At 36.5% G+C, this 24168-nt stretch overlaps 1 protein-coding gene and 1 long non-coding RNA gene across 5 annotated transcripts in view; one reads left to right on the forward strand and one right to left on the reverse strand.

Annotated features, from left to right (window-relative positions):
- Positions 1-1112: 1112 nt before the first annotated feature.
- LOC101281825 (probable G-protein coupled receptor 141) overlaps positions 1113-24168 on the reverse strand; it is a 186816-nt gene continuing 163760 nt past the window's right edge. Inside the window, exons 1-2 of one of the 3 annotated variants that reach the window (XM_004269950.4) lie at positions 5809-5922; positions 1113-3891 (exon numbers count right to left, since the gene is read on the reverse strand). In XM_004269950.4, the coding sequence (XP_004269998.1) occupies positions 2966-3877 (912 nt within the window). In that variant the 5' untranslated portion in view covers positions 3878-3891; positions 5809-5922 and the 3' untranslated portion in view covers positions 1113-2965. Of the gene's footprint in view, positions 3892-4719; positions 5056-5808; positions 5923-24168 lie in introns of those variants that run through there. The other 2 variants (XM_012533063.3, XM_033428269.2) reach the window with 2 other exon arrangements.
- LOC125965492 (uncharacterized) overlaps positions 5935-24168 on the forward strand; it is a 105427-nt gene continuing 87193 nt past the window's right edge. The window contains exons 1-2 of one of the 2 annotated variants that reach the window (XR_007479430.1): positions 5935-6063; positions 12909-13043. This is a non-coding gene — a long non-coding RNA (uncharacterized LOC125965492). Of the gene's footprint in view, positions 6064-12707; positions 13044-24168 lie in introns of those variants that run through there. The other variant, XR_007479431.1, reaches the window with a different exon arrangement.

Consider the following 24168-nt stretch of genomic DNA (forward strand, 5'->3'; position numbering starts at 1 on the left):
ATTAAGAAGGATTTGGGGATTTTCAACACTTCTTGAATCATTTCATGCAAAGCTCATTTCATTAAAAAAAAAATTGCCATTATCTGTGGGTTCAAAATCTGGTAGATATTGACCAAGAGCCAACCTGGGAGTTGTGAGGCTCAGGGAAATACCTTTGTCTTATCAAAAAGGAAAAATACATACATATTCTTTTTGTATTTTCCTAAAAGTTGCATTTATTCTTCTAATCATTACAGTAATGAAAGAAATAATTTATAATTGAATCACACTGAGGTTAAGTATTCCCAAAATATAGGAATATTTTTCCAGTCCATAATGTCATAACTGGCAATTCTCCCCTTTAAACTGACCCTGTTTGTGGTAGCTCAGTGGTTCTCAATCCTTGCAGACCCAATGCCTTATTTTTTATTGCAAATATTTGGCAACATTTTTACCATTCTAAAATAAAATTCATAGATAATACAACCCTTCCATACATGTAATGTTCTAACTGTAATATAAATGAGTAGTGAAAGAGAAAGTTATTTATAATAAAATATATGTATTTCTGTGTAAATGCTCAGACATGATCACAAAAGGAGACAAAATGAGGCAGTCTGATGTTGGCACCTATATCTAATATCAACCTGAATACTACAACTACAAATATTGTTTACAGGTGTGTTATGTTGTTTGTTAATGTCACAGATGATATTGCCATTGACAATGTGATTTTCCAAAGGAATGAACAATTCTTGTTAAAGTTCTGAGGAAAACAGAGTAAAATCTTTCCTCAATATCTATGGTAGCTACATTTCTGGAAATTTCAGAAAATTAAAACCATACCAAGAAAATACTATGTGTTTATGAAAACTGAATAAAACCTAACTAACTGCTCTGATTATTATGAGCATATGTTTCAATTCACAAATGTCTGGAAGAACATTCAAAAACACAGCAAGACCTGATAATTTTGAACTGTGTGCAAGGCAGGGTGTCTAGCCTCTGACCCCAGCCATCAAATGCCAGTGGTGCTCTCTTATAATAGTGTTATCCAAAGTGGCCTGAGAGGCCAGTGTCACCCCCACTCCTGCATGAGATTCACTTGTAAAGCAAATAGAGACAAAAAACTGGCAAATTGAAATTTTTTGTTTATTCTGTAAATATTAATGAATAAGATATTTTATATATTGCATTTCTATATTTGGGATAGTATTTCTTATAGGTCCACAAAAATAGGCCCTTTATTATAATATCTGATAATACAGAGAAAAGCATAATTGCCAGACCTCAACATAATTTAAAGTCTGGAAGAGCAATACAATCTACAAGCTAACAGATATTATGACAGTAAGATATGGATATATAAGAAGAGAAATGATGTAATTTTCATAAATAATTTTTAAAATATTTTACTATAATTATTTTCTTACACATTTTATGGGTGTAACAAATTTTCTCACAACTTTTTTGGGTCTTAGAAATTTTCTTACAAATATTATGGGTCAAATGAGAAGGAAAAAACTAAGAAAAGGTGGGAAAAGAAGACAAATAAGAAATTTAAAAACTATAACTATAACTTAAAAAGAAAGAAAGATGAATAAGTGAAAGTTTAAAGCAGGAAAAAATTTGGATAAGTCATGTATGTATGTTGTTGCTTTTTCTTCCTCAAAATTAATTTATATGACTCAGCAATTTTAGTGATCATAAAACCTCCAGGGGTATTTCTTATTCATCTGATAAATTTGTGGATGCATAGAGTATAACAAATAAAGAAAAATCTTTAAATCCTGAACATTTATCTTGCTGGGGAAAGAAAAAAGTTACCTTAATTCATTCCGTTCTTCTCTTCCTACCATGAATTGCTTCAGGTTCTGAAGGCTCAAATATGAAACTGGATCAGTTCTTTGGAAAGTTTCAAGATTGTGAAACTTTGAGGGAAATAGTAGAAATATGGGCACAAGGCAAAAAAATCCATAAGCCTGTGTTTCAATTTAGCAGCCCCATCTCATAGCCTAAATTAATGGTTTTCCCATATATTTCTCAAGAGTTCTTTTTTTTTTTTACAATACTGTTTTTAATTAATTGAAGACACAACTTTAAGGGTGAGAGGGAACTCTAAGATTTCAGTATAACTTTGTCTGCAAGGGAAATCTAAATTGTGGCCCAGGATATCTAGAAATCCTCCAAAAAACAGAAAGGGGGAAAATTAAATCACTTCCCTTGGGAACTCATTTTAATGCCTAGCAGCATATTGGTCAGGAATATTGTCTAAGTTACAGTTTCACCATTTTTTAGATATACTCAGTAAGCTTTTAAATGATTTTTGGAGATATTGAGGGAGTTGATCCCATGTCCTTAAACCAGACCTTTCAAAGGACAAATCTAGAAAATTATTATAGCAGAAGGCCACAAAGAGATCTGTTTCTCTTGATGTCTAGATAAGTGACTTCCCACCAAAGTTATGGTAATCTAAAAAAGTTTTTTACTACTCTCTCCCCTTATCTGTTTTTTGTGAGGGTGTGAGTTGAATAGTCATCTCATCTGGTTAGCCAAATAGAGTTTGTGTCTTTGAAATGACCATGATCAGGATTAATTTACCTAAGGTTAAGTGGAATGAAAAGAACTAGAGGGCTGAGTCCAATCCAAAGCCTAAGAAAAGACCATGTTTCAAACTGAGGAAACTAAAATAAGCTAGTAAAACTCAGAAACCATTAGACCATGGTACCTGGATGGGCCAAGTAGATATTTTATATTGGAAAATAATGCAGTATTGCAACACCAGGTAAATTGAACATTACTAGTCTTTGTATATGTATCATTCAGAGATGGTAGGAATTAAATAAGGGCTGAAATGAAGGCTCTGACATTTTATAGTCCTTTTATTTGGCTGTATTAAGGCATGGTTTTAATCAAGTAATGAAATAACTATTCCTGTTTCCACTCTCAATATTAAGGAAGTAATTCTGAATACTATACTTTGTGGTTAACGGCACAAAAGGCAATTCCATAGGTCAATTATCTTTTGCTTAAACCAACGGCTTCCCCCAAGAACAAAGAGCAGCAAATCAAAGCAGCTAATCGCTGTTACACTCAAGAAGATTTCATTATAAAATGCAACATTGTCATTACAGTCACTTGAATGTGCCACAGTGTACAAGTAATAGATCCTAAAGAACTGGTAGGGAAGGAAGCAAATAAGAATGACGCCTATAAAAAGCAGGTTTTTCAACTGGGCCCAGAACTCCTGATGGGATAGTAAGGAGTGGTGTAGCTTCCGCACCATCAACACAATGATGATGCTCTGGAGGACCAAGAGAATCACTGCAATAACTATGACGATAATGGTTATCAAATAGTTGATGACTTGCACATATGCATAAACAAGTTCTTTCTGGAATTTAAAACAGTGGTATTTGTCATAACCCTCATGAATTCCATACTGAGAAACAACCAGGGGCACCACAATGATAATCACAAGTAGCCACAGGGCAGTACTGGCAGCCACAGCATGCAGTTTTCTGTAGAATTCCACTTTGTCCTTGTGCTTGAAGAAGATGAGGTACCTGATGGCTAGGATCACAACGTAGAACAGGAATGTGAGGTACATGTGGATGTGCAGCATGGCACTCACAAATTTGCAGAAGGGCAACCCAAATGTCCAAGTGTGCTCAATGAGGTAGGTCAGGCGAAAAGGCACTGTCAGGAGAAAAACACTGTGGACCACCACCAGGTTAATGACTGCTGTGGTGGTCACAGACCGGGTGTTCATTTTCACCAGCAGGAACAAAATGGAGATGATGCCCACCAGCCCTCCAAAGAGCACTATGAAGTAGAGCCTGGTTAAATGGGGTGACCTTATAGGGTTATTGCAGGAGGAACTATTGTGGTCAGCCATACTTCAGGAGTCACCTGGAAGAGATAAAGCACCAGTATAACTAACCAACTTCCAGAATTTTGTTCATATTTTGTTCACATTGCACTGGCAATGTGACTTTGTCATTTATCTGTTTACATGACGTAAGCTTTATGTGCCTTAAGAATGAAGATTATTGTCATATGCATTTCTGTGTACTCTACACTGAAAGCACAGTTAAGTCATTGATTCTTGACCTTTAATGGTTAAAGACCTCATCAAGAGGTCTGTATATCTACACAGTAAAAACTATTTGCATAAAACTGATTGCAGACCATTTGAAGCTGATACATGGACACTATTACTGTAGCAACCACTGGGGGAAAACAAATCTTAAGATGGACAGAAAGATGAGTGGGTGCATTAAATACGTGGAATATTTTTTTCTTTTATGTATCATTATAATTCTCTAATTCCTTCCAGCTCATCAGCAAATGATCCAAGAATATTTATGCTTAATTCCTTTAGGATGCTGATGAGTTTGGCTAAAAAACTGGCTAAATCAAGGCAGCAGCAAGCAATAGGAGGGTATATCTGAGTTTCTCATCACAGTTATATTATCATCTAAAAGTGAGACCTTGGCTAAGTTTTTATCATGGGCCCCACTAAGAATATAGCATGTCTCCTAATTCTCCCATTCCCCCACCTTTAAATTCATAAAAGAACCACTATCATTTTTCCTCTGGACTCCTGAAAGATTCTTTCCCTATACAGTCTTGGGCCCTTCTAATTATTATCCACATTCTAATTTATTATTTACTAATTAATAAATATAGTAAATAATAAAGACGTATTAATCTAAATACTTATTAATCTTTACTTACTCTAATCAGGACACCTCACTTTCTTATTTAAATTCCTTCAATGGCCTCCCATTTCTTCTAAGGTAGAACTCAAAATTCTTGCATGTTTAGAATGTTCTGAGTTGTGGCAAAATCTGATCCCTTGAGACCAGATTCAAGAAATAATCTAGAGATGAAATTGACAGGATTTGACATGAGTTGTATATTGGGAAATGAAGGGAGAGGAAGTGTCTCAGTCACTCTCAGATTTCTTACTTGAACAACGGGGTGATAAGAGGTCTGTTTACTGATACCAGGGAAACTGAGGCTCAAATTTAAGGAAGAGCAGTAGTTGAATTATGCACTTCATAATTATGCACTTTGTAACATGTTTGCAATTATTCATTTTTTTAATATCTCTTCATACAATCAAACTTACCTAGCAATAAAAATGAACCAACTACTGATAAAATACTGATGAATCGAAAAAGCATTATACTAAATCATATATTCTCAATAGGGTAATATTGCCCCCAAGGGGGCAAACGTTTGTTCTGGAGGTGTGAAAAATCTTACTTTTACTGTATAAAATACAGATATACATATAGTACATAAACAGACAAACAGTATATCTGTGGCATTAAAATTTCATAAGAGGGAGAAAGATAATTAGGGAAATAGGTCTAAAAAGGCTCTTTAGAAGGGCAATAATAAAGTTGAGAACACTATACTAAATAAAAGATGCCAGCCACAAAAGACTACATGCTGAATGATTTCTTTTTCTAAACAATCACAACTAATGTGACAGATCAGTGTAGCTCAGGGCCCAGGTTGCAGGGGAAGGGATTAACTTCAAAGAGGCCTGGGGTAATTTATGGGATGATGGGATGTTTTATATTGTGTTGGTTACAATTGTAGTTATTTGTCAAAGCTCATTGAATTGTACACTTAAAATTGGTGAATTTTCTTGCATAGAACTTATACCTCAATAAGACTAATTAAAAAATAATAATAACCTGGCCTCAGAGAGCCTCTACTTTCCTGGGTATGGAATAGAATTTCCTTGCAGCCGACCTTAAAACTTGCCTCATGTTATACTGGTTCTGTGTGATGTGTACTCTCTGTACTTGCCTTTTATTTTTCTCTGTAGAAAAGTAGTTCCATCAGGTAAATGTGAAATTATACTGTGTTCATATCTGATTCAAGGATGAATAAGTTCTGCTCATCATTTTTTCAGCTATTTACCTAGAAGGACCAGCTTCTAAAAGAAGAAAATATGATCAGTTGCATATCATCTGTCTCAAGTCCTCCTTCCTTATCACCAACTGCCATGGTCTCTCTCTTTCAGATAGAAGAAGCTCATGTTAAATCTCTTCTATGTACCAGGTACTACATGAGATGCTTGCCTGAACATAGTCTCATTTGACCCTCAAAGCAGTCCTGTGTATTGTATATGTATCACTATACTGATTTTCAAATGAAGAAACTGAGCCCCAGTCTGGATATCATTTGCCAAGTTTTCCAAAGTCTCTCTCTCTCTCTCTCTCTCTCTCTCACACACACACACACACACACACACACACACACACGCATGCACGCACACACACTCATTATTGTAAGTCATGGAGAAGCACGTGTGCACGTGTGCATCTCCTAAGCCCAAGCTTCTAAATCTTAACATAAGAAGGGGGGAGGCCATGAAGAAATTTGGTTCTACTCAAATAGCTGTATGCCAGTATATCTTAAAAGCTGCTTTTCCTTCTTTTTTTTTTGGCCGTGCCACGTGGCATGTGGGATCCCAGTTTCCCCAACCAGGGATCAAACCTGCGCCCCCTGCACTGGAATCACTGGACCACCAGGGAAGTCCCTGTTCTTCTTTCCTTTTGGATTTCTTATTTTCTTATTCCCTTTACTTAGTTTACAGCAGATCCCATAAGTTAGCTCATTCAACATCCATTCTAACCTTTTCTGGTCTGCCAGAAAATTTCTGTACAGATTTTTTGCAGTTATAGTGGTTGTATGTGAACTAGTTTCTGCCAGTTTGTTGCACTACTGCAAAACTTGGAGGCAAAGTGAAGGATATCAATGTGGAGAGAGTTTAGATCATTTGGCAAGACAGTAATGGAAATGTCTAGTTGCTCTGGGACAGCAATGGCACAGGTCTCCAGAGCTATACATCATGAATTTCAGGAAGCAGTAGTTAGTGATGTTTCTGCTATTAATCCCATGGTAGTATTGAATATTTTTCTCTACATGGAGCATGTCTTTGTAGCAGCCAAGCCTGGTTCCCATTCATTCCATGATATTCTGTAAACTGTTACCTTCTAATAAACACCTTCTGCTTAAACCAGCTAAAGTGGGTTCTGTTGTCTGCAACTAACAACCCTGATATACCCGGTTAATTCCTATGATCTTTTAAGAATCAACTGAGGCATCATTTCTCCCAGGAAGCCTTTCCTAATATGCATTCTCAATTCAGATTGGATGTCATTCCTCTTTTGTCCCATGGAATGCACCAACCATGCTTACCTCTATTATAGCACTTATCACACAGACCATAATTCAGTTCTGCCTTCCAAACAAGACTGAGCAAGGAAGAATCCAGTTTTCCTTTGTATTCAAAGAATCTAATGAAGTTATTTAAATTAATGTAAATATTATCATTGAAAACTAACATACTTATAGTAGAGTGCCCTAATATGAGTATACAGTTCAATGAATTTTAACATAATAAACATACCCTCACTGAAGGTAATCACTATCCTGACAACTAAAACCACATAGTAGGTTTGTCTACTTTGAATTTTATATAAACTCAGTGTCGTTTTTTTGTGTGTATCTAGTTTAATTCACTCAACAATATTCTTTAAGATTCATTCATGTGTATGGTTTTATCTTATTTAGTATATTGTGTCATTGTATGACTATTTCACCATTTATCCAATCTATTGTTGATGGACAGTAGTGTTATTTCCACTTATAGGGCTATTATAAATAACGCTATAAACCATAAGTAAAACAAAAAGACAACCCACAGAATGGGAGAAAATATTTGTAAACAATGTGACCCACAAGGGATTAATCTCCAAAATATACAAACAGCTCATGCAACTCAATATCAAAAAGACAAACAACCCAATCAAAAAATGGGCAGAAGATCTAAATAGACATTTCTCCAAAGGAGACATACAGTTGGCCAAAAAGCACATGAAAAGATGCTCAGCATCGCTATTATTAGAGAAATGCAAATCAAAGCTACAATGAGCTATCACCTCACACCAGTCAGAATGTCCATCATGAAAAAGTCTACAATCATACTAAATACTGGAGAGGGTGTGGAGAAGAGGGAACCCTCCTACACTGTTGGTGGGAATGTAAATTGGTACAGCCACTATGGAGAATAATATGGAGGTTCTTTAAAAAACTAAAAATAGGGGCTTCCCTGGTGGTCAGTGGTTGAGAATCTGCCTGCCAATGCAGTGGACACGGGTTCGAGCCCTGGTCTGGGAAGATCCCACATGCCACGGAGCAACTAAGCCCGTGCGCCACAGCTACTGAGCCTGTGCGTCTGGAGCCTGTGCTCTGCAACAAGAGAAGGCCACGACAGTGAGAGACCCGTGCACCGCGATGAAGAGTGGCCCCCACTTGCCGCAACTAGAGAAAGCCCTCGAACAGAAACGAAGACCCAATACAGCCAAAAGTAAATAAATAAATAAATTTATTTATTTTAAAAAACCCTAAAAATAGAACTACCATACGACCCAGCAATCCCACTCCTGGGCATAGATCCAGAAAAAACCATACTTCAAAAAGACACATGCACCCCAATGTTCTTTGCAGCACTATTTACAATAGCCAAGACATGGAAGTAACCTAAATGTTCATCGACAGATGAATGGATAAAGAAGATGTGGTACATATATACAATGGAATATTACTCAGCCATAAAAAAGAGTGAATTAATGCCATTTGCAGCAACATGGATGGACCTAGAGATTATCATACTAAGTGAAGTAAGTCAGACAGAGAAAGACAAATGTCATATGATTTCACTTATATGCGAAATCTAAAAAACGAACTTATTTATAAAACAGAAACAGACTCACAGACTTAGAAAACAAACTTATGGTTACCAAAGGGGAAAGGATAAATTAGAAGTTTGGGATTAACATATACACACTACTATATAAAAAATAGATAATCAACAAAGACCTACTCTGTAGCACAGGGATTTCTACTCAATACTCTGTAATAACCTATATGGGAAAAGAATCTGAAAAAAGAGTAACTATAAGTATATGTATAACTAAATCACTTTGCTGTGCACCCAAAACTAACACACCATTGTAAATCAACTATACTCCAATATAAAATAAAAATGAAAAAAAAAATGCTACTCTGAACATTCTTTTTTTTTTATTTAATTTATTTATTTATTTATCTTTGGCTGCATTGGGTCTTTGTTGCTGTGCTCGGGCTTTCTCTAGTTGTGGCAAGTGGAGGCTACTCTTTGATGTGGTGTGCAGGCTTCTCACTGTGGTGGCTTCTCTTGTTGCAGAGCCTGGGCTCTAGGTGCCTGGGCTTCAGTAGTTGCAGCACGTGGGCTCAGTAGTTGTAGCTCTCAGGCTTTAGAGCACAGCCTCAGTAGTTGTGGCACACGGGCTTAGTTGCTCCTCGGCATGTGGGATCTTCCCGGCCCAGGGTTTGAACCCATGTCCCCCGCACTGGCAGGCGGATTCTTAACCACTGCGCCACCAGAGAAGCCCTGAACATTCTTATAAATATCTTTTGTGAAAATAAGCATTTCTGTTGGGAATTTACGTAAATGTGAAATTGATGGATTGTTTGGTATGTATATGTTCAGTTTCAGTGAAAACCACAGTTTCTGAAATAAATTCCCACTAACAGTAGATGAGAGTTTCAGTTGTTCCACAACCTCGAGAACATTCAGAATTTTCTGTCCTTTTTGTTTTTGCCATTGTAGTTGATATAGTTGTATTGCATTGTGCTTTTAATCTGCATTTACCTAATGAATAGTAAATATGAGCACATTCATAGGTATCTGTTGGACACTTGCATATCCTGTTTTGTGAAGTGCCTTTTGAAAGTCTTTCACATTTCTATTTGGTTGTCTGCCTTTTTCTTATTGATCAGTAGTAGTTCTTTATGTAGCCTAGATATTACTCCTTTGTTGGAGATATGTATTGTAAATATCTTCTTCCACTTTCCTTTCATTCCTTAATTGTTATCTTTTGATGAACAGAGCATCTAATTTTTGGTATTACCAATTTGTCAAATTTTCCTTCAGTCAGCACTTCCATGTTCTTTTAAGGAATCTGCCTACTCAAAAGTATTAAAGATAGTATACTGTGTTTTCTTCTATTTAACTTCCTTTTTTTAATTTTTAGATATACAATTCATCTAGAATTGATTTTTTTTAATATAAAGTAAGGTAGGAGACCATGATTATTTTTTCCCATATAGATAACCAATTGACATGGAATTGGAAATACCATCCTCACCCACACTAAACTGTGTCATAAATCAGGTGACCACATGAGTCAATTTAGCCCATTTTTAGGTCTCCAGTATGTTCCACTGGTTTATTGATCTATACATGTGCGAATACCACACTGTCTAAATCACTGTTGCAGTATAGTAAGTTTCCATAGCAGGTAGTGCAATTTTTTTAGCTTTCTTTTCCTTAAGATCACCTGAGCTATACTTGACCTTCTGCATTTCCATATAAGTTCTGGAATCTGCTTTAAAAAAGTCTAGTGTTTTTAATGGATTTTCATTAAAATTGTAGATACCGATAACTTCAGACAGATAGTAATAGCTTTTCAATATGTCTTCTAATCACTGAACGTAATATATCCCTCATGTTCTTTTTTTTCTAATTTTTTAATTATATTTTTTTGAATTTTATTTATTTTTTCATTCAGCAGATTCTTATTAGTTATCCATTTTATACATATTAGTGTATATATGTCAACCCCAATCTCCCAGTTCATCCCACCACCACCCCACTGCCATTTTCCCCCCTTGGTGTCCATACACTTGTTCTCTACATCTGTGTCTCAGTTTCTGCCCTGCAAACCGGTTCATCTGTACCATTTTTCTAGGTTCCACATATATGCATTAATACACGATATTTGTTTTTCTCTTTCTGACTTCCTTCACTCTGTATGACAGTCTCTAGATCCATCCATGTCTCTGCAAATGACCCAATTTCGTTCCTTTTTATGGCTGAGTAATATTCCATTGTATATATGTACCACATCTTCTTTATCCATTCGTCTGTCAATGGGCATTTAGGTTGCTTCCATGACCTGGCTATTGTAAATAGTGGCTGTATCAGTTTACATTCCCACCAACAGTGCAAGAGGGTTCTCTTTTCTCCACACCCTCTCTAGCATTTGTTGTTTGTAGATTTTCTGATGATGCCCATTCTAACTGGTATGAGGTGATAACTCATTGTAGTTTTGATTTGCATTTCTCTAATAATTAGGAATGTTGAGCAGCTTTTCATGTGCTTCTTGGCCATCTGTATGTCTTCTTTGGAGAAATGTCTATTTAGGTCATCTGCCCGTTTTGGATTGGGTTGTTTGTTTTTTTTACTATTGAGCTGCATGAGCTGTTTATATATTTTGGAGACTAATCCTTTGTCCATTGATTTGTTTGCAAATATTTTCTCCCATTCTGAGGGTTGTCCTTTTGTCTTGTTTATATGGTTTCCTTTGCTGTGCAAAAGCTTTTAAGTTTCATTAGGTCCCATTTGTTTATTTTTGTTTTTATTTCCATTACTCTAGAAGGTGGATCAAAAAAGATCTTGCTGTGATTTATGTCACAGAGTGTTCTTCCTATGTTTTCCACTAAGAGTTTTATGGTATCCAGTCTTACATTTAGGTCTCGAATCCATTTTGAGTTTATTTTTGTGTATGGTGTTAGGGAATGTTGTAATTTCATTTTTTTACATGTAGCTGTCCAGTTTTCCCAGCACCACTTATTGAAGAGACTGTCTTTTCTCCATTGTATATCCTTGCCTCCTTTGTCATAGATTAGTTGACCATAGGTGTGTGGGTTTATCTCTGGGCTTTCTATCCTGTTCCATTGATCTATATTTCTGATGGTCTCCTTTCCTCTGCAGAAGCTTTTTAGTGTAATATAATCACACTTGTCTGTTTTTGCTTTTGTTGCCTATGCTTTTGATGTCACATCCAAGAATTCATTTCCAAGGCCAATGTCAAGAGGTTTTTCCCCTATGTTTTCTTCTAGGAGTTTTGTGGTTTAAGCTTTACAATTAAGTCTTTAATCCATTTTGAGTTAACTTTTGTGTGTAGTATAAGATGAGACTCCAATTTCATTCTTTTCCCTCCAGTTTTCCCAAGACCATTTATTAAAGAGACTACCCTTTCCTCATTGTGTATCCTTGTCAAAGATCAGTTGACATATATGCATGGGTTTATTTCTAGGTTCTCTATTCTGTTCTGTTGGTCTATGTGTCTGTTTATATGCCAATGCCATACAATTTGCATTACTTTGTAATGTATTTTGTATTACAGCTTTTTATGGTAGCTTTGTAATATGTTTTGAAATCAGAAAATGTGATGGCTCCAGCTTTGTTCTTCTTGCTCAAAATTGCTTGGGTACTCAGAGTCTTTTGTTGTTCCACATGAGTTTTAGGATTTTTTTCTCTTTCTGTAAAAAATGTCATTGAGATTTTGACAGGGATTATATTAAATCTGCAGATCACTTATGCCAGTATGGATTACTATGAGTAGTAATTATAACAATATTAATTCTTTCAGTCTATGAATGCAGAGTATTTCCACTTATTTCTGTGTCTTAATTTCTTTCATCAGTGTTTTATAGTTTTCAGTGTACAAGTCTTTTACCTCCTTGGTTAAGTTTATTCCTGAGTGTTTTATTCTATTTTATTCTCCTATTGTTAATGGGTTTGTTTCCTTAACTTCTGTTTCAGATAGTTTATTGTTAGCTTATAGAAATGCAACTGATTTTTGTATGTTGATTTTGTATAGTGCAACTTTAATGAATTCATTGATTAGTTCTAACAGGTTTTTTTTTTAAGGTTTTCTACATATTAGATAACATTATCTGCAAATAGACATAATTTTACTTCTTTCTTTCCAATTTGGATGATTTTTATTTCTTTTTCTTGCTCTTTTTGCTTATTTTTAATTGCTGTTTTAATTTCTTTTTCATTTCAGTACCGTGGTGAATAGAAACAGCAAGAATGGGCATCCTTGCCTTGTTCCAGATCTTAGAGGAAAAGATTTCAGTATTTCACCATTGATTCTGATGTTAACTATGGATTTTTCACATATGACATTTATTGTGTTGAGGTAAGTTCCCTCTACACATAATTTTTTGAGAGCTTTTATCATGAAATGGTGTTGAATTTTATCAAATGCCTTTTCTGCGTCTATTTACATGATTGTGTGACTTCTATCATTCATTCTGTTAATGAGGTGTATCACATTGATTGGTTTATGCATATTGAACCATTCTTGCATACAGGGATAAATTTCACTTGGTCATGATGTTGGATTTTCTTTAATGTGCCATTGAATTTGATTTATTAATATTTTGTCAAGGATTTTTGCATACATGTTCATCAGGGTTATTGTGCAGACTCCCAGATGGTCTGCCTTAAATCCCAGCTGCTGCATTCTGCCGTATCTTTTGGCTAAGCTGTGCTGTGCACTCTCTCAGCCTGCCTGCAGGGGGCACACTCTCACTCACATCACTCCCAAGGAAACCATCTCCACTGTGGCCTAGGTAACACAATGAGAAAAGAGAGGTTAAAAGGCTCTTTCTTCCTAGAGGGTGTTCCTTTTTTAAAAACTCTCTTCCTCTTTGCCTCCTTCTACATGGCACTTTCTCTTTTTTGTTCTCTTGAAGACTGCTCCATTTCACACAATTGTCCTCCTCCACCAGGATGGCTCATCAGCTTTTGAAAGCCAAACAGAACTAGAATGGAGCCTAGAGGAAGAAGACAATGAAGCAGTAAAGGCTTTTGAGAGTCATAGGTAGTAAAGGAGATCAGATAGGGATTTGGGCCCAATTTCTTGGGGGGGGGGCTTGGAAATGTGTGTCCAAGAAGTATTCCTCTGCATGTGGGATATGACTCCAGTGATTAATAGAAAATTTTAATTAGTTGGCATAAAAATTTTATTTCTCCTCTCCTTCATTCTTTCTCAGAGAAGCACTTAATTCTCCTACATAAATGACTTGCTTGTAGCCGTGACTGTGTATGTCCACACTATCAGTCACTTTCCCACCTGTGTAGGGACATTGTGAGCAATGTCATATTTTTCTTACTGTCAAATTTCTTTATACAGTGGTTTACTTCAGTGACAATAGCAACATCAGTTCAACCAAAGTAAACGGATTTGTTTGAACCTAGATAGTTAAATGTTTCCTAACCTATTACTTTATGTGTTAGAGTTGGACACCCACAAAGAATAGGGGATAGCTCAAGTTTTTGCACAAAATTGGAATTTCAAAGCTTAAAAATCTTGGAAAGAAATGCCTTCATTTCAAAAACTTTGAACCACACAAAAATAGTAAATGCCATTCAGAAATGCTTCCAGTGCATCACTGTAGAATAATAGCTTGCTAATGAGAACAGTCCTACACTGGAAGAACCGAGAGGATGTCTGAGAGAAGCAGTAAGCTGTGTGACAGACGGGCCTGGGAGACAAACACCACAGGCAGGACCTGGGGACCTGAAACAATTGAGCCACCACCCACAGTCATAGCGCTCAAGGGCAAGCTCAGTTGAGGGCTTTGACATGTGTTATATATAGAACTTGACAAGTGAGGTTCAGTAAACACTTGCAGATAATATATACTCTCTTATTAAACGAGAAGTTCTCTTTCTTCACCTGGATGTCAAGTTTAGATGCTATGTGTTTGGATTTTTTAATATTCAGGCTTAGGTTTGAAAGTTTGCCCTGTGCTTTGGGACAGACATTTTGAAGAGGAAAAAGCCTGAAACTTAGAAGACACCTGGATCGAATGTTTGAGACACACTAATTATTATTATTTAAAGACTCCACCTCACACCCAATTTTTGTAGAAAAAAATAATGTGAGCACTAGCCCAATATTTACTGCATGGTAAGTGGCCAGTATATCTGTAGTGATTGAATGAGTTAGTGAAAGAAAAAGAGAGAAATCAAGAAAAAGGGGGATGGAAAGATAGAGAAGGGAGAGGAAAAAAGAAAAGAATAAGAAGGAGGAAGAGGGGGAAAAGAAGAAGGAAGACGAGGAAGACAGGCTCTAAGGTTCCCAGCCAGCCATGCTGTCATCACTTGCAGGCCTTGAGCTGACTAATATCTTCCTGGCATCGAAGTCTTTCTACCTGGAAATAATACAAATATATTTATTTACTCACTTGATTGTCTACTATAATATGAACTTTTTGCAAAAGAGTGCAGCTGACCTCTGTAAGACCTGAAAGTAAGGGCTATAGTTTCTGCTTCCAGGGAGATGATCCATTATGAATACAAGGAGCCAGGGAATTTTTTATTTTATTTATTGATTTATTTTAAATTTTATTTTATTTTTTTTATACAGGTTCTTATTAGTCATCAATTTTATACACATCAGTGTATACATGTCAATCCCAATAGTCCAATTCATCCCAGCACCCCACCACCCCCCGCCGCTTTCCCCACTTGGTGTCCATACGTTTGTTCTCTACATCTGTGTCTCACTTTCTGCCCTGCAAACCAGTTCATCTGTACCATTTTTCTAGGTTCCACATAAATGCGTTAATGTACGATATTTCTTTTTCTCTTTCTGACTTACTTCACTCTGTATGACAGTCTCTAGATCCATCCACGTCTCTGCAAATGACCCAATTTCGTTCGTTTTTATGGCTGAGTAATATTCCATTGTATACATGTACCACATCTTCTTTATCCATTCGTCTGTCAATGGGCATTTAGGTTGCTTCCATGACCTGGCTATTGTAAATAGTGCTGCAATGAACATTGGGGTGCATGTGTCTTTTTGAATTATATGGTTTTTTCTGGGTATATGCCCAGTAGTGGGATTGCTGGGTCATATGGTAGTTCTATTATTAGTTTTTTAAGGAACCTCCATACTGTTCTCCATAGTGGCTGTATCAATTTACATTCCCACCAGCAGTGCAAGAGGGTTCCCTTTTCTCCACACCCTCTTCAGCGTTTGTTGTTTGTAGATTTTCTGATGATGCCCATTCTAACTGGTGTGAGGTGATACCTCATTGTAGTTTTGATTTGCATTTCTGTAATGATTAATCATGTTGAGCATTCTTTCATGTATTTGTTGGCTATCTGTATGTCTTCTTTGGAGAAATGCCTATTTAGGTCTTCTGCCCATTTTTGGATTGGGTTGTTTGTTTCTTTAATATTGAGCTGCATGAGCTGTTTATATATTTTGCAGATTAATCCTTTGTCTGATGATTCATTTGCAAATATTTTCTCCCATTCTGAGGGTTGTCTTTTCGTCTTGTTTATGGTTTCCTTTGCTGTGAAAAAGCTTTTAAGTTTCATTAGGTCCCATTTGTTTATTTTTGTTTTTATTTCCATTACCCTAGGAGGTGGATCAAAAAATAGCTTCCTGTGATTAATGTCAAAGAGTGTTCTTCCTATGTTTTCCTCTAACAGTTTTATAGTGTCCAGTCTTACATTTAGGTCTCGAATCCATTTTGAGTTTATTTTTGTGTTTGCTGTTAAGGAGTGTTCTAATTTCATTCTTTTACATGTAGCTGTCGAGTTTTCCCAGCACCACTTATTGAAGAGACTGTCTTTGCTCCATTGTATATCCTTGCCTCCTTTGTCATAGATTAGTTGACCATAGGTGTGTGGGTTTATCTCTGGGCTTTCTATCTTGTTCCATTGATCTATGTTTCTGTTTTTGTGCCAGTACCATATTGTCTTGGTTACTGTAGCTTTAGAGTATAGTTTGAAGTCTGAGAGTCTGATTCCTCCACCTCCATTTTTTTCCCTCAAGACTGCTTTGGCTCTTCAGGGTCTTCTGTGTCTCCATACAAATTTTAACATTTTTTGTTCTAATTCTGTAAAACATGCCATTGGTAATTTGACAGGGATTGCACTGAATCTGTAGATTGCTTTGGGTAGTATAGTCATTTTCACAATATTGATTCTTCCAATCCAAGAACATGGTATATCTCTCCATCTGTTGGTATCATCTTTAATTTCTTTCTTCAGTGTCTTATACTTTTCTGCATACAGGTCTTTTGTCTCCCTAGGTAGGTTTATTCCTAGGTATTTTATTCTTTTTGTTGCAACGGTAAATGGGAGTGTTTCCTTAATTTCTCTTTCAGATTTTTCATCATTAGTGTATAGGAATGCAAGAGATTTCTGTGCATTAATTTTGTATCCTGCTACTTTACCAAATTCATTGATTAGCTCTAGTAGTTTTCTGGTGGCATCTTTAGGATTCTCTATGTATAGTAACATGTCATCTGCAAACAGTGACAGTTTTACTTCTTCTTTTCCAATTTGTATTCCTTTTATTTCCTTTTCTTCCCTGATTGCCATGGCTAGGACTTCCAAAACTAAGTTGAATAATAGTGGTGAGAGTGGACATCCTTGTCTTGTTCCTGTTCTTAGAGGAAATGCTTTCAGTTTTTCACCATTGAGAATGATGTTTGCTGTGGGTTTGTCATATATGGCCTTTATTATGTTGAGGTAGGTTCCCTCAATGTCCACTTTCTGGAGAGTTTTTATCATAAATGGGTGTTGAATTTCATCAAAAACTTTTTCTGCATCTGTTGAGATGATCATATGGTTTTTATTCTTCAATTTGTTAATATGATGTATCACATTGATTGATTTGTGTATATTGAAGAACCCTTGCATCCCTGGGATAAATCCCACTTGATCATGGTGTATGATCCTTTTAATGTGTTGTTGGATTCTGTTTGCTAGTATTTTATTGAGGATTTTTGCATCTATATTCATGAGAGATATTGGTCTGTAATTTTCCTTATTTGTAGTATCTTTGTCTGGTTTTGGTATCAGGATGATGGTGGCCTCGTAGAATGAGTTTGGGAGTGTTCCTTCCTCTGCAGTTTTTTTGAAGAGTTTGAGACGGGTAGGTGTTAGCTCTTCTCTAAATATGTGATAGAATTCACCTGTGAAGGCATCTGGTCCTGGACTTTTGTTTCTTGGAAGATTTTTAATCACAGTTTCAATTTCATTACTTGTGATTGGTCTTTTCATATTTTCTATTTCTTCCTGGTTCAGCCTTGGAACGTTATACCTTTCTAAGAATTTATCAATTTCTTCCAAGTTGTCCATTTTATTGGCATAGAGTTGCTTATAGTAGTCTCTTAGGATGCTTTGTATTTCTGCGGTGTCTGTTGTAACTTCTTCTTTTTCATTTCTAATTTTATTGATTTGAGTCCTCTCCCTGTTTTCCTTGGTGAATCTGGCTAATGGTTTATCAATTTTGTTTATCTTCTCAAAGAACCAGCTTTCAGTTTTATTGATCTTTGCTATTGCTTTCTTTGCTTCTATTTCATTTATTTCTGCTCTGATCTTTGTGACTTCTTTCCTTCTGCTAATTTTGGGTTTTATTTGTTCTTCTTTCTCTAGTTCCTTTAGGTGTAAGGTTAGATTGTTCACTTGAGATTTTTCTTGTTTTTTGAGGTAGGCTTGTATAGTTATAAACTTGCCTCTTAGAACTGCTTTTGCTGAATCCCAAAGGTTTTGGATTATCGTGTTTTCATTGTCATTTGTTTCTAGGTATTTTTTGATATCCTCTGTGATTTCTTCAATGATCTCTTGGTTATTTAGTAATGTATTGTTTAGCCTCCAAGTGTTTGCGTTTTTTACGTTTTTTTGCCCTGTAATTCATTTCTAATCTCATAGCGTTGTGGTTAGAAAAGATGCTTGATATGAGTTCAATTTTCTTAAATTTACTAAGGCTTGATTTGTGACCCAAGATGTGATCTATCCTGAAGAATGTTCTGTGCGCCCTTGAGAAGAATGTGTAATCTGCTGTTTTTGAATGGAATGTCCTATAAATATCAATTAAATCTATCTGGTCTATTGTGTCATTTAAAGCTTCTGTTTCCTTATTTATTTTCATTTTAGATGATCTGTCCATTGGTGTAAGTGAGGTGTTAAAGTCCCCCACTGTTTTTGTGTTACTGTCAATTTCTTCTTTTATAGCTGTTAGCAGTTGCCTTATGTATTGAGGTGCTCCTATGTTGGGTGCATATATATTTATAATTGTTATATCTTCTTCTTGGATTGATCCCTTGATCATTATGTAGTGTCCTTCCTTGTCTCTTGTAACATTCTTTATTTTAATATCTATTTTATCTGATATGAGTATTGCTACTCCAGCTTTCTTTTGATTTCCATTTGCACGGAATATCTTTTTCCATCCCCTCACTTTCAGTCTGAATGTGTCCCTAAGTCAGAAGTGGGTCTCTTGTAGACAGCATATATATGGGTCTTGTTTTTGTATCCATTCAGGAAGTCTGTGTCTTTTGGTTGGAGCACTTAATCCATTCTCGTTTAAGGTAATTATTGTTATGTGTGTTCCTATGACATTTTCTTAATTGTTTTGGGCTTGTTTTTGTAAGTCCTTTTCTTCTCTTGTGTTTCCCACTTAGAGAAGTTCCTTTAGCATTTGTTGTAGAGCTGCTTTGGTGGTGCTGAATTCTCTTAGCTTTTGCTTGTCTGTAAAGCTTTTGATTTCTCTGTCGAATCTGAATGAGATCCTTGCCGGGTAGAGTAATGTTCGTCATAGGTTCTTCGCTTTCATCACTTTAAGTATATCATGCCACTCCCTTCTGGCTTGTAGTGTTTCTGCTGAGAAAGCAGCTCTTAACCTTATGGGAGTTCCCTTGTATGTAATTTGTTGTTTTTCCCTTACTGCTTTCAATAACTTTTCTTTGTCTTTAAATTTTGCTAGTTTGATTACTGTGTGTCTCAGCGTGTTTCTCCTTGGGTTTATCCTGTATGTGACTCTCTGCGCTTCCTGTACTTGGGTGGCTATTTCCTTTCCCATATTAGGGAAGTTTTTGACTATAGTCTCTTCAAATATTTTGTCAAGTCCTTTCTTTCTTCTCCTTCTGGGACCCCTATAATGCAAATGTTGTGCGTTTAATGTTGTCCTAGAGGTCTCTTAGGCTGTCTTCATTTCTTTTCATTCTTTTTTCTTTATTCTGTTCCACAGCAGTGAATTCCACCATTCTGTCTTCCAGGTCACTTATCCTTTCTTCTCCCTCAGTTATTCTGCTATTGATTCCTTCTAGTGTAGTTTTCATTTCAGTTATTGTATTGTTCATCTCTGTTTGTTTGTTCTTTAATTCTTCTAGGTCTTTGTTAAACATTTCTTGCATCTTCTCAATCTTTGCCTCCATTCTTTTTCTGAGGTCCTGCATCATCTTCACTATCATTATTCTGAATTCTTTTTCTGGAAGGTTGCCTATCTCCACTTCATTTAGTTGTTTTTCTGGGGTTTTATCTTGTTCCTTCATCTGGTACATAGCCCTCTGCCTTTTCATCTTGTCTGTCTTTCTGTGAATGTGGTTTTTTTTGCACAGGAACAGGAACTTGCTTCTGCTGTCTGCTCTCTGGTGGATGAGGCTATCTAAGAGTCTTGTGTGCAGGGAATTTTTTATAAACAGCATCTATAGTATTTATTGCTGATGTTACTTAGATATGTCACCCAAATATCTTATTGTGTTTCCCCTCCCCAAAATATTATACCCTATTCATTCCCTTCTGCACACTCCTGAGGTCGAAACTCAAATTCCTTTTCTTTCAGGAGCCCTCTCTGGCCCCCTTATACATTCTCAGCTGCTTTCTCAAAATGCTTCACCTAAGTGTCTCATTCCTTATTTCATTGCTTCATTAATTCCCATTTTAATTCTTTATTTTAGTCATTTGTGTATCTGTTTTTAATGTTGAATTTCTTTCAGAACTAACATGAGTGTTTTTTTTTATAGTAGGCATGAATTTTTAACTGAATGTGTGAAATAATGGTTAAAAACCACCTTGACCTTATTAAACATATCCCTGAAAGGGCTGCGTTTGGATCTAATTCAGTAAGTGATGTCGCGATTTTAGAATAAACTGTGGGCCCAGGGCACCCTCTCCTAAGGAGCAGGGCTGCCTCCCCGGCTCTCTGTGAGCCACCTTGCCTTGGGCAGCGAGCTCTTCTTTATCTCTGTCATTGACCCCTGAAGCACAGCAAGAAGCCTGGCCTCAAACTCCAGTTTCCCTCTGCCTTCTCTCATTCTCCTACTTTTGGGGAATTCCCTGGTAGTCCAGGGGTTAGGACTCTGAGATTTCATTGCTGAGGGCCCAGGTCCCGGGTTCAATCCCTGGTCGGGGAACTAAGATCCCTCAAGCTCCCACAAGCCAAGTGGCAAAGAACAAACAAACAAACAACCACGCTTCCTTGGTTCCTTTTAGTGAAAAGAATGAAGTCTGACGCTTACCACACCACGCACCGTACACACCATATAAGCCATTTGTAATCTGACCCCAACTTATATTTCAAAGCATACTTTTTGTCGTGACCGCTCTTTCCTCACCCCACCCTCAGCTGATGCTCCAGACCTACAGGCCTTCTTGCTATTCCTGGAATGTTTTTTTTTTCATACCTACAAGTTGTTTCTTCTCTCTATAGACCCCAAATGTACAGTTTGACACAGGAGACTGAGGTCTAAATTATATCCTAAATGATTTTATTTCTGTTCTTAAAAACTCCCGCTTGTTTTCCCATTGCCTCTCAGAGATGTATAAATGTCTTAGCATGACATACTAAATCTCTCCCGCCAGCCTTTATAATTCTATATCCAGCCTCTCCGCCACTGGAGCACCAGGATTCCCCCATCTTCCCTGAAGAATTTCTTCATTGTTCTGCTCTGACCTCAACCCACACAGGAGAACTCTTCAGCTTTGCCTGAGGCTTGGCAGGGGCTATTTCCTTGAGTCTCACCAGTTCCCTTCCCCATGCTTTGCTCACAACCCTGCTTGGGCCCCAGTGGTCATTACCCATGGCCTGAGGCCTACCTCCATATCATAAGTAAGACATAAAGTGGCTTCTGTGGCTGTTTTATAAGGAATCCATGATGGAACCAACATTAGAGGCCAGTCTACGAGTTGAGAATCCTAAAAAAAATTGTACAGTCCTACAAAATAGCATTAGGCAATCCATATCCTCATGAGTGCCTAGACTTCAGGTCCCAGGACCACCTCTCCTTTCTAGAAGTGCATCTATAATCTACTTTGGGATTTCTCACTTCGTTCAATAAAGAAATCATATTATTTTACATATCTTTCATCTAGTAGGTAGTTAATATTCTGAGATTAATAAAACATATCCCTCCCTGCATTTAAATCTCCTTCTGTCTAGTAGGGGAGAAAGAGGTACATAAGTTATTTACAACAACACCTACACCTACAGGAAAATGCCACAAGAATTCAGAAAGGGGAGTAATTTATTTAATGCAGTGGAGAGTGAAGGCATCAAAATGTAGAAGCAATGGAGTAATGCTTGGGCATAGATTTGTAACAGGTGCTGGATCTTGAAGGATGCATTCAAGTTCTAGATGCAGACAGAAAGAGGTAGAGCACTCCAGGTAAAGACAAGAGTCTGAGAAAAGGCATGGATGCATGTTCAGGGAATTACCGATAGTCTGATGTGCCAGGAATATTAGGTAAATGAGTAGAAAAATAGGTGAATATCTGTAGATGAAGCTTGTCTACTGAAAATTATAAAGATGCAAATTGTAAAATATCAAATGACGTTTTAATATTTCAATTCCAAAAGCTTACTTTGGGCAACAGAATGGAGAAAGGATTGGAGGAAGGCAGGACAAAAAGATTAATACTGTTAGCAGGCTATTATGCTGATCATGTTTAAATATTATAAGGATTGGTGCAAGTTGACACCACATAGGAGAATTCACCCCCAACTAACATAAATTGAAGACTCAGGTTGGAGAGGACATTGCGTGCTTCACGTACATCCGTTAGCAAGTGATGACATTTATATATTAAATCAACAATAAAAAGACAGGAATAATCACTGGACATTTAAAGAAAACAAATGCCACATTAAAAAAAAATCAAACTCCGCAGGCAAATGAACTAACAGACTAGCTAGTTTGCTAAGAGGACAAAGGATAAAAAGTAAATTTAAATGTAATTAATACCGTCAAAGAGAAGAGAATGATGTGAAAGAAATTCAGTTATAGTTGTTACTGAATAATAGATGTACCAAAAACCCAATTGGTGAGCTTGTAAGAATGTTCACAAAGATTCTCACAGATGGAACAAAGAAATGGCCAAGAGAGAATATTGAAAATGAATGCTACAAGACACTTAGGGCAAATCTAGAAGTTCCAACATCATCTGGAGTGAGCAAAATGGCATGGAGTACTCATAATCGAAGACCATCTCCTACACACAAAAAAGATGACATCTTTATGTTAGTAGATCTCACCCAGTGCTGAGCTGAAACAATAGAAGAGATTCATGTTTAGAATCAGGATGGAATTTCAAATCACAAAGAACACACTCACATATCCACTTGGATGTCTAATAAACATCTCAAATTTAGTACATCCAAAACTGAACTCCTGTACCTTTCTCCCCCCACGTCCCAGACATACACATAAACTTGTTACTCTCAAAGTTTTTCTAGTCTCAGGTGATAGTAACTCCACTTTCTAGTTGCTTGAGTGAAAAACCTTAGAGTCATCCTTGATTCCTCTTTTTCTCCCCAAATTAAGCTCCACTCCGTAAGCAACTTCTATCCTCTTTTCTTCAAAATAATCAACATAGGATACCTGGACCAGATTTTTTTTCTATAAAGTACATTCCTGAGACAATTGACACAGAGTCTACAGATGATGTAACAGAATTGCATCAGTGTTTCTTTCCTGACTGTGATTATTGTATGTGGTTATTTAAGAGAATGTACTGTTCTTAGGAAACGTATACTGCATGTCATAGAGAATAAGAGAATGTACTGTTCTTAGGAAATATATACTGCATGTCATAGAGATAAAAGCATCATGTCTTCAACTTATTCCCAAATGAATCAAAATATTATAATATGTATATATAAAAAGTGAAAGGTAAATGTGGTAAACGTTACAATTGGGGAATTGGGTTATATGTACCATTCATATAATGTTTTTGTAAGTATAAAATTTTTCTAAGTTAAAAATTACAAAAAAATAAAATAAATCTAAGGTGTGTCTTCTCTTCGCCACTTACATTGCTACAACTGTAATTCAAGCCACAACATGTTTCACTGGGATTATAACAAATTCATGAATTCTCCCTTTTTTTACTCTTGCCTCCCCTATAGTCTATTCCCAGTTCAGCAACCAGAGTGATCTTTCAAAATGTAAGTCAGAATGTAAGTCATTTCTCTCTTCACAACCCTCTAATGGCCTCTCATTTTACTCAGAATC

Source organism: Orcinus orca, chromosome 9, assembly GCF_937001465.1.
Source record: "Orcinus orca chromosome 9, mOrcOrc1.1, whole genome shotgun sequence".
NCBI classification, from domain to species: domain Eukaryota; kingdom Metazoa; phylum Chordata; class Mammalia; order Artiodactyla; family Delphinidae; genus Orcinus; species Orcinus orca.